General features: G+C 39.9%; 1 protein-coding gene across 1 annotated transcript in view; it reads left to right on the top strand.

Moving 5' to 3' along the window:
* The window catches only part of ube2o (ubiquitin-conjugating enzyme E2O), a 36,173-nt gene extending 21,973 nt beyond the window's left edge, over positions 1-14,200 (top strand). Inside the window, exons 10-20 of the mRNA XM_053497821.1 lie at positions 204-534; positions 2,695-2,849; positions 4,987-5,099; positions 5,191-5,313; positions 5,787-5,876; positions 6,101-6,350; positions 8,709-9,161; positions 9,738-9,874; positions 12,427-12,630; positions 12,919-12,976; positions 13,406-14,200. Coding sequence (XP_053353796.1) covers positions 204-534; positions 2,695-2,849; positions 4,987-5,099; positions 5,191-5,313; positions 5,787-5,876; positions 6,101-6,350; positions 8,709-9,161; positions 9,738-9,874; positions 12,427-12,630; positions 12,919-12,976; positions 13,406-14,064 — 2,573 coding nt within the window. The 3' untranslated portion in view covers positions 14,065-14,200. The remainder of the gene's footprint in view (positions 1-203; positions 535-2,694; positions 2,850-4,986; positions 5,100-5,190; positions 5,314-5,786; positions 5,877-6,100; positions 6,351-8,708; positions 9,162-9,737; positions 9,875-12,426; positions 12,631-12,918; positions 12,977-13,405) is intronic.
* The last annotated feature ends 1,074 nt before the right edge of the window (positions 14,201-15,274 follow it).

The following is a 15,274-nucleotide window of genomic DNA, read 5'->3' as shown; positions in this document are numbered from 1 at the left end:
TAATAACCCCTGGATGCGCCAAGCGGGTTGCATCAAGAATTTAAAATTATAAACAACCAAGCATACTTTAATGTGTAACTTGTGTACAGTTTGCAAAATTTAAACCCCTTAGGAGTCTGTGATTTCTTTTTGTAATTTTTTAATTATTATTAAAAATGTTATCAAAAACGATTAACATTACTTATATTCTACATTTTTAATAGAGCAACAATCGGTAGCACCTCATGACCATACAGAGGAGCACGCCGTGCCACAGCGCTCGAATAACGGCCCCGTTCCAAATGAGGAAGGGAAGGAGGAAGAGCCGACAGTACCCCAGGCACAATGGCCTCTTCTCGGAGAGCTGGAGTCAGACGAGGACGCCGCAGAGGACACGGACGACACGAGTTCGATCACGTCCTCGGCCAGCTCCACGGCCTCGCTGCACAGTGGTACGAGCAGGAAGAAAAGCATCCCTCTGTCTATCCGCAACCTGAAGAGGAAACACAAGAAAAAGAAGACCAAGTTCTCCCGGGAGTTCAAACCAGGAGACAGGTCAGTAGAGACTTTTTTTTTTTTTCAGGAGATTGGACCGATTCAGGTATACAGATGTGTATCAGTCACGCCTGCTACATCACCACATGTGAACAAAATCTAAGGCTAAAGATGTTCTGCCCAGACGAACCCAAAGCTTTACATGTTAGCCATCGAACTCAAATTAATTAGGCTCAAAGTCACAAACTATTTAATGCACAAGTAAGACAGGCTAATTATGTGCATGAAAACAGCACTTGAATACCTGAGAGGGGTGACTTTATGCAGATAGTGTGTCTGGTAATGAGGCATCATGTTTGTGCCCTCGACTAAGAGGAAACTTCTCTGACCTTTCAGCTACGTGGTGTTCTTTTGTTGCACAGAGAGGCAAAATTTGAGCTCGCATTCTTCATTTTCATTTAATGATTTTAAGTGTGACTGCATGGTGTGCTATCACGTTATTTTCTTCTCCCATTTCTTCACAAGAAACTCATCTCTTTATCCTTAGGATCCACACAAACTAAGGAACAGACACCGTGTCCCTGAGCACAGGCCAAAGAAATGTACAAAACACTTTAACAAAGGAAAAGCTTTTTTTTTTTGTATACGGTGTATATATATTTGTAAAAGCCAGTTGAGTTTTTAATGATTGAAGTTACATTTTTGTGCATATGTATATATTTTTTCTTAATGAGCCTGTTTGTTCCTTGAGCAACTGTAATAAAATGCCCGGGTAAAATGGCAGGGAAGAGCAGGAAGAGCTGTGTGCGCGGAGCGGATGGTCCATTGTGTTGAGCAGACAAAAGAACAATAAAATTTATTAAATTTATTGTTTAATCATTAATTAATTAATTGATTTTGCATACTTGTCACACTTAAATGATTAAGATCATCAGATAAATATTAAAATCCCACAAAGATAACCTGAGTGGCACACACAATCCAATTTTTTAATTATGTACATAATTAAGAGAAAAAGATGTCGGAATGTACTTGGCCCTGTGTGAAAAAGTAATGACCCCCTTTCTAAATCATAAATGATCTGTAATTAAACTATAATTAAAAAGCCGAGCTAATTTCACTTGCCCACACCCAGGCCCTACTGCCAGACCTGTTGAATATAAAAATAAAAAAAAAAACACCTGTCAAAAATAGAACCTGTCTGATAAAGTGAAGCTCAGCACAAGATCTTGAAAAGCAACACATTATGCCGCAATCTTATGATCAGTCAAAAACAGATGAGACTTTTAATGGCACAGTGAGAGCCATTATCCAGAACTTGGAAGAGTGGTGAACCTTCTCAGGAGTGGCTGGCCAAGAGCACAACAAAGATCCAGGAGCTTATAAAAGAACCCAGAACAGCATCTAAAGAACTGCAGGTCCCTCCTACCTCAGTTAAGGTCAGTGGTCATGATTCAACAATAAGAAAAAAGACAAAAATTGGCAGAGCAAAAATGTCATCCGTGGAAGAGTTTCAAGGGCGAAAGCCACTGCTGACTAAGAACAACACAAAGGTGCGTCTCACATTGGCCAGAAAATATCTTGATTATCCCCAAGACTTTAAAGCAGTTTTAGATTTCAATAGTTGAGCTGAACATATTGAAAGGTTTGAATGCGGCGTCCGTGTCTACTTCAGGTTTGTGGTCTTTGAAAGCTGTGGTCTCTCCTCTCTAAACAGTGTGTATTCTCTTCATCAGCTGCAGTCGGGGATATTTAACACCCTGAACACACACACACACACACAGATGTGTTTATTGACTGCTCCGTTGTGTTCTGGGTGTCTTACAATGTCCCTGGCCTTGTTTGAAATATTAGTAAGTGTCTTCACACACACACACGCTCTGCCTGTTTGGGTTTCGGTGTAAAGCAAATCACAGCAAAACGTGCGAATATTTTTGTGTGTCCTTTTTCTGTTTAGTGGTGATCACATTTCCAATGTGTAAACGAAGGTCTAAAAAGAGCACTTGAAATAGAAAGAGACAAAAAAAAATAAAAATAGAAAACCAGCAGCTAGGCCAGAGCCGCTCCTCTTCGTCTGTGCCCCAGATTTCATCTCGGGTCTGTCTCTCGGAGGAGAGGAACTGTCTGCACAGCTATGCTTTATATGGCAGCAAGCGTGGATGGTGTGTGATGACGTGTAGAATCAGCTGTTCTGAAGTTGTTGCAATTTAATGTGTGCAGAGTGGCTGTGGAGGTCGTTTCCACGGTTACCTCAGCTGATGTCATGTGGAAGGACGGTCGTCTGGAGACAGGAATCCGTTCAAACGACCTCATCCCAATCCAACACTTGGACAACCACGAATTCTGCCCTGGAGACTATGTAGTCGACAAACGAAGTGAGTGTTACACTCGGAACATTTATGTCATACCTGTATTTAAGGGAACTACTGATTACTCATAATGTTAGACTGGTGTGACGTTTTCTGCCTTAAAGGCCAAAAAAAAAAGATTCTTGCACAGAAATATATCCTTGCCAATATTATTCAACATTTGAGTTTTATGGTCATATGTACTAGTACAATTAAATTCTTATTTTGTTTACTCCTCACGAGGATGATGCGGGGGAGGGGAGGGGACACATCATTTACAATACAAAATATGTTACAAAAATATAGTATGTACAGTAAAGTGTAATAAACTAGCTAGTGGAGTCTCGCACACAAATTTTATACATATGTGCCTTTTCAGTAATGTCACAAATACTGGTTCAGGACACTTTGATTTACTGTAATCTTAGAAACGTATTCAATTCAATTATTTTTTTTATATAGCGCTTTTAACAATGGTCATTGTCTCAAAGCAGCTTCACAAAAATGAAAGAAATTCATTAAAAAATAATAATTAATAAAAAAAAAATATATATATATATATATATATATATATATATATATATATATATATATATATATAATAAATTGTGTATGTGTGAGAAAAATGTGTCTAGATAATAATGATATGAATGAACGTATAAACATAATGAAAAAACAAAACGTAAAGAAACAGTCCACGTAGTGACTGGCATATTAATTATTATTATTAACACGTGATCCTTCGTGGTATCTATGATTTATTTATTTTTTTTCTTTGTTTAAACTTTTTTGGTCTATTTTCACTTATTTTCACAGTTCGTTAATGCTTTTAGTAGTGAAGTGAAAAAAATACATGACATTTTTATTAATTTATTATAAATTAAACTTGCAAACATTAAAACCTGGGCAAACAGGTTTAAACAGTGGCAAACCTGGCCATAATTCCCTGAACATAGAAATGCACCTAACAGCACAAAGCATTTTTCATGAAATAAATAAGTAAACAAATGCATAAATAAAACATGGCAATATCCAGGCACCTACTGTAGGTGGTAAGTTATTTAAGAATAGTAATAGCTCTATCTATTACAAATATTGCAGGCAATAGATCTTTTAAATAGGGAATATTTTAAGGCTATTTTTCAAACATTATTTGCCCTATTTGCTATAGAAATCTGTAAACCTTTTTTTTTTATCAACAGATTAAATGCGGAGCACGGTTCATATCAGTCCATAAAATACCAAGTTGTGTTCTGTTTTTTAGGGTCTTATTCCCAAATAACATCCGAAACAAAGCTTTTTCCCGGTTTACAAAGTGACATGTAAGCATGTTTTTAGGCAATACATATTTAATCACGTATATAAACATTTTTTATCATGTCAATCACTTTTTTAAAACATATATTCATCAATCAAATACTAAAAAATAACCAAATAACCTACTTCAAGAACTCCTAAGGTTTGCTGCTAAAACTAAAAAAACTAAAAGCGCATATGGGATGAAGTGTAAGACATGAAGGGCTCAAGAAAACAAAGTGCTTACGCACATAAGATCATAGTGAGCACAACACTTACACTGCAGGAGGAGAAAGGGTGGCCTTGGCCGACTCAGATAAGAAATCTACACACTTGAGGAGAGATGCCACGCTGAAGCCTAGTGGGGTGAGGAGAAAGAACTCCGAGTATGAACTCAGCTTGAACTCGCTCGAGAGCAGGGCGATCAACGATTGGTTGATTGAAAGCATGCCAGAGCGAACTGCAGAAGTCTTGGGGGGCGGGAAATAGGGTCAGCACTGCAAATATTGAGTTCTTTTGTAAACTCTTAAACAAATAAATTCAGATAAATCTGGCTATGCAGTTTGATGTTTGAGAAAGGAAATATACATCACTTATTAATTAAAGGTGGAAACCCGTGATTCTGATGAGCGAAATACCACTTGGCATAGATCGCTGAATTATATTTAAAACGAAAGTGTTTGTCTGACTATTTTAAACCCTATAATAAACCCATTACTAGATTAATTACATTAATCTAGTAATGATTACACTGTACTGTTAAACCCTTCGTGCACATAATTGTACTTGTTTATTTCCTTATAAAAGTACGCATGTTTTTAGTTTTTCTCATAATTGTTTTGTTTGGTATAAAATGTTTGATTTGAAGGCCAAGCTCTGCAGGATCCGAGCGTATATGGTGTGATTCAGAGAGGAGACCACAAGGCCAGGACATGCGTGGTGAAGTGGATCAAGCTAAACTCTACAGGAGACGATGTGGAGGTAGAAGCGTTAACCCTCCCAGTCTTTTCTTACTTTCTTCTGTATGTATGTTTTCTATATGAAGGCCTTGTTTTTCTCTCGCGTTCACCAGGTGCTCGGTGTGGAAGAAGATGTCAGTGTTTACGATATATCCGATCACCCCGACTTCCACTTTCACACTACGGATATCGTCATACGGATAGGCAACTCGGGCTCTGAGGAGTTCAATGATGAGGTACAATACCTCCTGTATTTATTCAGCTCTTCAAGCTTTGCTTAAAAGATTAAAGTCTAAACTCCCTCACAGTCTGTTCATAAATCACTATTTGCTGTGCAAATGAGCTGCTTGTTTCTAGAGAGTGATTTTCTGCCCTGCTAGAGGCTTTAGAAAGCTAAAGGAGCCTCGTGTCTGATCTGCTTTATTACTCTTAGAAGGTTTGTTCATGAGATTCTGGTATTTTGTATTAATCCGTGCGTTTTTGCCGACCGTGATGAATGCTGATCTACAATTTTTTACATCATGTTCATTATCTAAATACTTAGATTACCATATTACTGTAAATATCATAAATTTGATCTGAAAAATATTTTAGGGAGACAACAATGCCACACAAAACAAGTTAGCGTTAATATGTTTTCTTTGTCAGTTTACGTACTCGTTTCTGTTATCGTGTATTATACATAACCTGCGTACGTGTGTGTGTACAGAGGACTGTCGGCCAGGTGTGCAGAGTTGATGTCAGCAGTAAAGTGGAGGTGGTCTGGGCTGATAACTCGAAATCTGTTGTCTTGCCTCAGGTATCCATCCACGTTACCCGTTACATTATCTTTATAAGTTGTCAGCAAAACTTTTTTTCTATTTCTATAACACTATATTATGTACTATTACAGTGTCGCTATTACAAACATTTGGTTAACAGTTGCATTCCTTCCCTTTTTTTTCCCTACACTTTACATACTATAATGGTCTTATTACCATCTATGAAGTGCATATAAAACATTTGAATGAATTGAATTTTCAGCATCTGTACAACGTCGAGTCAGAGATTGAGGAGACGTACTACGACTCGGGCGAGGGCAGTACCAGCGGCGCCTCCTCTGAGGAATGGGAGGACGAAAGTGACAGCTGGGAGACTGATAATGGCCAGGTAGAAGAGGAGGCGGGGACAGGAGGAGAAGACTCCACCCCTAAAACAGAAGCTCTGCCTGAGGTCAAACCCATGACGCCTACAGACACACAGGGGACCCCTGCGACACCTGAAATGCCAACAGGTATGAGAATAGAGAATTCACTTTGACATGTTTAGCCTAATCAGGGAGTAAATGTCACATTTATTCTAATATTCCTACTGGTATCTGTGGTACTGGAACAACTGCAGAGAGTAAGACAGATTGAAGTTGGTTCTCTCTTCTGCACAACCTTGCACAACCAACTACAGATGCTGACGGCTTTAGCACTAACTATCGTCATTTCATATAATCTATGTTTTAGTTTTTAATGGAATCCACTGAGGCATAGTTTGTGGCTGTGGATTCAAACTGCAGTCCTGCAGGGCATTGCGTTATTTTTAAGTAACAAATCAAACGGCCAATTAGCATTGGTCTTTTCTAACGCAGGTACTATCAATCCAAAATGTGGTGATGCATTAAATTAAAGTAGTAATCAAGGACATTGCGAGAAGCCTGCTGTGGGTAATGCAGCAATACAACTTTTAGGTCTCCTTTATAAATGCAGCAGCAGCTGCTAAAATTAATTTCTTTTCTTAAATTATTTTTTTTTATTTATAAGCTATTGTGCATCACTTCAATTCATTTGTTACTGCGGTGTGAGCAAAAATGGACATCGCAGTGATTTGTGGTCTGAAGGTGTACCTGGTCATGGCATTTGGACCGACACTCTAAGGAAGGTAAAAGTTTTTTTTAAAGAGAATCATAGACATGGATTTATCACTATGAACCTGAGACTGCGGAGTTTGGAATAGAAACGGTTTAACATGCAAGAGTGTTCATTGCAGTGAGATGATTATTAAAGAGCTGAAGCCTAAATTTCCAGTTAAACATGGATGACTGCTATCCAAGGGTGTTGTGATCCTACATAACAACGCATGTCAAGACCGCACAAATACTGCTTTACGGTGTTAAAGCCTCCTCCCCATAGTCCTGATGTTGCTCTTTAACGTGTTTGTTCCCCTGAACGCAGCCGTATGAGGACAAAGATTCACTTCTGATGAACATAAGACAGCGGTGCATTCGTGGCTCGCAACTCGGCTTTAAAAAATTTTTAATGAAGGAATACGAAAGCTTGTTGACAGATGGACAAGGTTGAACGATGTTAAACGATTATGTATTTGTCTTTTCTAAAAGTTAATTAAATTCCACCACCAGAGTATGGATAACTTTTTTTTTTTTTTTTTTTTTTTAATTAAAGGTTTATTAATTTATTTTTAAACTATACAGAAAAAACTAAAGAGAACACAAAAACAACCCCCCCCAAACACCAGACAAACCCTAGGATGCCATAACAATCAGATGTCCATAAAAAATGAAATAATAATAATAGTACTAAGTAATCTTCCCCACACCCTTCCTTTACAGTACAGTATTATCTGCGTTCACGCCCTCAGCAAAGGTTAAGAAGGACTGCCAAATATTATAAAATGTGCCAGTAGACCCTCTTAACTGTATACCTAATTTCTCCAGTTTAAGGCAGTACATCACTTCCCTTATCCAGTGACTAAATGTTGGTGGATCAGGTCAAAATTAATCTCCTAGCCAAAAGGGAACAGAAGGCCAATATTTTTATTTTCTTTTGATTAAAACTAGTGTTTTCTGGAGGGACACCAAACAATGCAATAAATGGAGTTGACTCTACTGTCTCTCCAAATTTTCCAGAAAAAGTCTAAAAAATATTGGTCCAGAACATGTACATGTTGCAGGAGCCTGCCTGCATCTGTCACATATCAGTATCTATATCAGTTTTAATCTTAGAAATTTCAACTTTTGACCAATGTAGACGATGCACAATCTTAAATTGTATTACAGCATGTCTAAGGCAAATGGATGATGAGAAAATTCCCTATATTATTTTGTGCCAGGTTTCCTCTGAAATTGGTTCACCTAAATCTGTCTCCCATTTATTTCTGAGTAAATCTAAGGGTGTTGAATCATACATATTGAGTAATTCATAAATCCTGCATATAGTTTGTTTTTGGACTGATTTACATTCAAATATTGAATCTAATAAAGAAAGTGGAGGGCATGATGGGAAATTATTAGAATTCAATGCCACAAAGTTCCGAAGCTGCAAGTACCTATAAGAGAGTATGGATTACCTTTTAACTCTCTTTCACATTTAAATGAGCATTAATATAAATGTATATCAATATATCCGTAATTTAGGTTGGTTATACATTTTCAGATTTACTCACGCGTTGTCTGATAATGTACCCAGGTTGTAGATTGAATATTATGATCAATGTATTTTATGAATGGAAAAATGTATTCTATTTCACCAGATGTGCTATTCATGTTCACTCCACTTTCAATTCTAGCACTCTGGCATTATTATAAGGGACCCCATCTGTGCAAGAACAGTTGATGAGAACATTAATCTTTGTTTATTTTTTTGAGGTGGAGCCCCAACAAGTGAGGAAAAGGCCAGCAAGGAGACACCGCGGCTAGCTTTCCGCGAGCTCAAAGAGGCGCTGAAGATTTTGGAAAGCTTGAAGAATATGACAGTGGAGCAGCTGTGGACCGGCTCGCCCACCTCACCCACTGCCGAGCCAACAGGCGCCACTGGCACTGCGCCTCCACCTGATGCCAAGCCCACGAAGGAGAAACGCTTCCTGGATGACATTAAGAAGCTGCAGGAGAACCTGAAGAAAACACTAGACAATGTGGCCATCGTGGAAGAGGAGAAGATGGAAGAGGAGCGGGCGTCAGTCCCAGCTGAGCCCCAGACACCGGTGCGTTCCGAGTGGCCCAGCGATACGCCCGTCCTATGCCAGCAAAGTGGCGGTAAACCTGGGGTCACGTTCACCAGTGCCAAGGGAGAGGTGTTCTCTGTGCTCGAGTGGGCGCCAGGTACGAAGTCAAAAAATGTATTCTTTACAAAATATTGTAGTCTAAAAGAGAAAATGATCAGTTTTGAAAATCTAACTACTTTAAAAATTTGGCATCAATAATGTATTAAATTACACTAATAATCTAAAATATTACATTAATCTATTGAACTGTCTATCCTCCAAATAGTAACTGCGAGATGTTTTTAAATAATCAAAATATACTTTTTATTTGAAATATTTCGTAATTATTCAATGAGTACAATTTATCAAGGAGACAAAGAGCTTTTGCTGAAAAGTAAAATCATTGTTCCACAAGCCAGGTCAAAAAGGAAGTTACAAAGTTATTGTTCATGATGAAAAAGAGCAGCCTCTGGCTTTTAGTTAACACTGTGCTAACTGCACGTCTAATTCATCGGCCACTCACCCGGATCTGAAAAAAAAACTTTATTAATCTGTTTGATGGAAGTGAATACAAGTTAATATCACAGCAGAGGTTTGCACATGTTGAAGCTGTAATCTGCTGTAATATGCCTCAGGGATTTTAATTAAGCTTGGGCCATGCATGAGAAATATTTCCGCCTGTTTTTTTCTGTAGACACTCACACCTTTAAGAAGATGGAGTTCCAGCCGGCTGAAGCGAAGAAGTTCTTCAGTACAGTCAGAAAGGAGATGGCTTTGCTGGCCACGTCGTTGCCTGACGGCATCATGGTCAAGACATTCGAGGACCGCATGGTGAGCGCATCATACCACCATGATACACATCAACCAATAAGAAACCCTTCCTTTTTTTAAATGTTTTTTTTTAGTTATTTATTTATTTTTTACCAGTTTTATTGTGCAAAGAGTATAGTCAAGAATGAAAGAAAGGGTGTTCAAGACAGTGGTGATGTCAGCGATGCTCTACGGCTTAGAGACAGTTGTACTGAAGAAAAGAGAGGCAGAGCTGGAGGGAGCAGAGCTGAAGATGTTGTTGAGGTTCTCTTTGGGAGTGACAAGGATGTATAGAATCACAAATGAGTCCATCAGAGGGACAAACCATGTTAGATGTTTTGGAGATCAGTCAGAAAGGCCCAGATTGAAGAGATCAGAGGAGAGATTGTAAATAAATCAATAGAAGAATGCTGAGGTTGGAACTGCAAGACAGGAGGTCTAGAGGAAGACCAAAGAGGAGATTTATGGATGTAGGACATGAAGTTAGTTGGTGTGATGGAGGAGGATGCAGAGGATAGGGTTAGATGGAGGCAGATAATTAGCTGTGGCGACCACAGAAAGGGATCAACTGAAAGACAAAGAAGATTAATGAGTGAGAATTTAAATGATCTTTTTAAGCATGTCAAGGTGTTCTCTTAAATGTATGCTTTCTAGCTTTGTGCGTTATTTACAGTAGGTATGGCTTTAATGTAAATTAATAATGCTTTTACTGTACCTGTTATACAATAACAGCAGTGGTGTGTATGATGCCCTGGGCGAACTTCCTTTCCAAAAAAAAAAAAGAAACTTAACTTTGTTGCTAATGTTGTATTCATAAATTTAGAACAACATAAATAATCATAACATTTATAACTATATAGAAAAATATTTTTTAGGGCCACTCCTTCATTTCTTCATATTTTGCTTGCAAATAGCCAGACTTTCTTGGTATTTTTTTTTTTGTTGTCTTGAAGACTTCTTCCGCCTTCCTGAATGACTTTTTTGGCTCTCGTTTTCTGTCCAGTCCCTGTACCTGACCAGTATCAGGGGAATGTGTTTTGTTGAAACAAGTATACTGGTATACATTATGCTTGTTAGCCTACCGTGCCACATTTCTAACTTGCATAAGTGTTATACTCGCCTATTTCACTTCATAGCCTACATGAAGAGCTGACATCTGCATACCTTTTTATCCTTAGCCATTTTCTCCTTTTTGTTCCTCTCACCTAATTGCCTTGACCCTTATTGATTCATTTTTATTCGCCGAGCATCAGGACATTACACACCCCTGAAGAGGGGTGTAAACTGGCTATATACTGTTGTTGATACACTAGTTCACATATACTGTTCAGATTGCACAAGTGTTATCATTCTGACCTTTTTTTCTCTTTTCCCAAAACTGATGCCTCCCTGACTGGCTGCTCGCGTCACCCATAATCTAAATCCACCACTGAATAGCAAGTAGCCTAGGTAATTATTATGAGGTATTATAATTAAAATAATATAAAATCCTTTCTTTTGTGACAAATTCTCGGAGGAAAGAAAAATAAATTATTAGTGATTTCTGAGTAAATACTTAAATCACTAGGTAGTTAGTTTTGGAGCCAACACATTGTCTTCCCTGCAGGTTGTGTTTCCCTGTATATCGTTTAAATATCTTATTATTATCCTTCCATTCTCGTCTTGGTGAGGCATTACAGGTTCTCGTGTTTCTTCCCATTGTCCAAAAAAGCATTTTGGCCGGATAGTGACTCAAAATCGCCTCTAGGTATGAATGGTCTGCTATGGATGGGTCTCCATTTCTGCCTTAAGGGTGCATTTCTGCCTTACTCCCACTGTCCACAGAATAGGCACTGGATCCATTACTGACTGGGAAAATGCACACACTAAAGATGATTACAAAATTAAAACTTTATAGATTTATTTTTATTTTGTATGCGTGCATGAGGATTTCCACCACTTGTTTGACTTTTTCTCCCCCTTTTTATTTTATCTTTAAGGTGTTATATTGTCGTCCAACCCCTTCTGTTGCTGTGAAAGCACCTCTTTCATATCACCTCTGGTCTCTGTGGGAGATATTAAGATGCCTGAAGCATTTGCAGGAGGAAGAAAAGGGCGATAAAAGTATCTATTTGAGGCACAGCAGTTTTTAGCTATTTGTAAGGTAGAGCAATGCCCGAGAGCTGGGACAGATACATGGTTCATTACTGATAGAACGTCACCCCGAGGCCAAAAAAAACGGCAGAGGGGATGTAGTCATGCTCATGAAACATGCAGACTTTATTGGTTATGACTGCAGGGAAAAAGGAACGGGCGTGGCTTGTTTCTTCTGCATCATGGTGACGTTTTGGCTCGGCTGATTCTCGTCCTGGTTTTACTAGAGAACTACACCTCCCAGCATGCTCTCTATTCATCATTTCCTTATGATGTGCTGCCACCCGTCACTTTATGAAACTCGTCTTTATTTTTACATCTGCCACTGAGACCTCACTCTGTGTAGCTCATTTCTGCCTTTGTCATTCATTTGACACTTTTTGTAAGGAAAACCTTTTTTTTTTTTCACTGATATCACCCTTCATGTCCTACTTTTTTAGGACCTGTTTTCAGCTCTAATCAAGGGTCCTACACGTACACCATATGAAGATGGTCTGTTCTTATTCGACATCCAGTTGCCCAACATCTACCCTGCTGTGCCACCACTTTTCCGCTATTTGTCACAGTGCAGCGGACGTCTCAACCCAAACCTTTACGACAATGGCAAAGTGTGTGTCAGCCTGTTAGGCACATGGATTGGAAAGGTAAGAGGCATGCCATCTTATCCTGCTTTTCTTTAACAGCAACTAAACATTGCTAAACTAAACACCGCTAGTGTGTAATGCAGTAAGGAACGTGTATTATGATCAATTATGCACACAGTATAGCTACAGCCTCAAGGTGTGGTGGACGCAATTTATCAGATAAAGATTATCAAATCTGTTTTGGGTGAAAGTTTAGTGTTTGACTTTAAAAGAAATAAAACGTATTAAATATGCACCTTGTAATCCTGTTTTAATCTTTAAAAAGCTCATATTTTTTTGCATCCTCAGGGCACGGAGAGGTGGACGAGCAAGTCGAGTCTCCTGCAGGTGCTCATCTCTATTCAAGGTCAGTTACTGCGAGCTGCATTACGCAGTATGAAGTAATCATGCACAGTGTCTATCGACGACTTAGAAATATCCTCAGGAGAAACCAGCATGAACCAGCTCTCTAGTCAGCTTACTAATGTAATGTCTAGACTGTTACAGTGTTGGTGTAAGTTAACTCGATTTGCTTGCATTACATCATCCAAAGCGACGTCATCCTAAATTGCATAGTATGAAACATTGATAATATGGATATTGTAAAACAGCATTAATCCAGTGGAGATGAGCAAGTAGGTGGCGTACACAGTGTTTACATTACATGGTGTAATATGGTACCGGATACCACAGTACATATGAACACAGGATCAGACCCATACCAGCATCAGAGTTATGACCTTGCCAGGTATATTAGATGTTCCACTGAAATTGTTTGAACGATGTTTCACTCCAGGTCTGATTTTGGTCAACGAGCCGTACTATAACGAGGCAGGTTTTGACAGCGACCGCGGCCTGCAGGAGGGCTATGAAAACAGTCGTTGCTACAATGAAATGGCCCTCATCAAGATGGTGCAGTCCATGACGCAGCTCCTGGTGCAGCCCATCGAGGTCTTCCAGCAGGAGATCCGTGAGCACTTCTCCACCAGCGGCTGGAGACTCGTGCAGCGACTCGAGTCCTGGCTAGAGCTGGACTCCGCAGTGACTGAACGCGGTGCTCGGAGCTCCGGCGCCGTGCGGGCCGAGCCACTGGACGAGGAGGTTCCTGAGGTGCTGGCGCACAGCAGCCCTACGGGAAAACCCGAGTCCAGAGGTGAGGAGGAGCTTGAAGACTCCGGTCTCGGTGCCTCCAAGGACCTTAGCTCAGATTTGGACAGCTCCAGGGGGATAGAGTCTACGCAGCAGGCTGGCAAAGCGGCACAGGAGTCTCAGCCATCTGTCAGGCCAAAGAAGCGGAGGCGGAGCTACCGCAGTTTCCTTCCAGAGCGCAGTGGCTACCCGGACATTGGCTTCCCGCTCTTTCCCCTGTCAAAGGGCTTTGTTAAGAGTATGCGCGGCGTCCTCTTTCAGTATCGTGCAGCCCTGAATGCTGCTGGTATCCCTGAAGAGAAATAATCACTTATCCTCTCATCACATCTTCCATTTTTTTTCCTCTTTCCTTCACTCCCATTAAGAGCTGCACTCGAACCCTTTAACCTGCGGGTCTCTAGCAAGGCTGTGCCCCCTTCCCTAGCCAACCACGTGTTTTGACAACCCCCCTTCCCCCCCCACCCCCCCCCCCCCCCCTCCTTTTAATTTAATCTTTAAGGTGTTATTGTCCCCAACCTTTCTATTGCTGTGAAAACACCTCTTTCATATCGACTCTGGTCTCTCAGGGAGATATTGAGATGCCTGAAGCGTTTGAAGGAGGAAGAAAAAGGGCGATAAAAGTATCTATTTGAGGCACAGCATTTACTAATGTGGAATTTTAGCTATTTGGGAGGTAGAGCAATGCCCGAAAGCTGGGACAGATACACCATTTAACACTGAGACCAAACCCGGCGGAGAGGATGTAGTCACGCTCATGTAACATGCAAAGGGTTTTACGCAGAGTTTATTGTTAATGACTGCAGGGCAAAAGGAACGGTCGCGGCTTGTTCTCTTCTGCGCCACGATGATGTTTTGGCTCGGCTGTTTGTCGTCCTGTTTGTCACTGGAGAACTACACTTCCCAGCATGCTCTCCATTCTTTATTTCTTCATGACATTCTGCCGCCCGTCACTTTATCATTGGAGCTCTTTTAACATTAGTGTTGCTTTTGTCATGTTTGTTCTCCCCACCCTACATATGCTCACACACACACACACACACACACACACACATACCCTTACTTGCATACTAAATGTCACAAAACTGCCCAAATGAGGCTGTGAACCTGATAATCAGTCAGTATGTCTGGTTGCCAAATTTACATGCAAAAAACAGACACGGTAAACTCGCAGGAGTTTTTATTTTTACATCTGCCATTGAGACCTCACTCTGTGTAGCTCATTTCTGCCTTTTTGTCTTTCAGCTCACTTCATTCATGTACGATACATTTTACACTTTTTGTAAGGAAAACCAGTTTTGCTACCCAGTCTGTCTTTATAATCTACTATAATATATATAGTTCAGACATGTGGTAGACCTTTCAGAAATAAGCTTTTAAAGATCTGGGCTTGAACAAAGCGCATAGACACGATCCTTATCTCTCTCTCTCTCTTGCTCGCTTGCTTGCTTGCTCTATCTGTTTATCTCTTTCTCCTAGCCATCTTTAAAACCATTATCCAGTTTCTGTAATATACACT

Source organism: Clarias gariepinus, chromosome 6 (assembly GCF_024256425.1).
Source record: "Clarias gariepinus isolate MV-2021 ecotype Netherlands chromosome 6, CGAR_prim_01v2, whole genome shotgun sequence".
Classification (NCBI taxonomy): domain Eukaryota; kingdom Metazoa; phylum Chordata; class Actinopteri; order Siluriformes; family Clariidae; genus Clarias; species Clarias gariepinus.
This window is presented reverse-complemented; position numbering and strand designations above follow the sequence as displayed.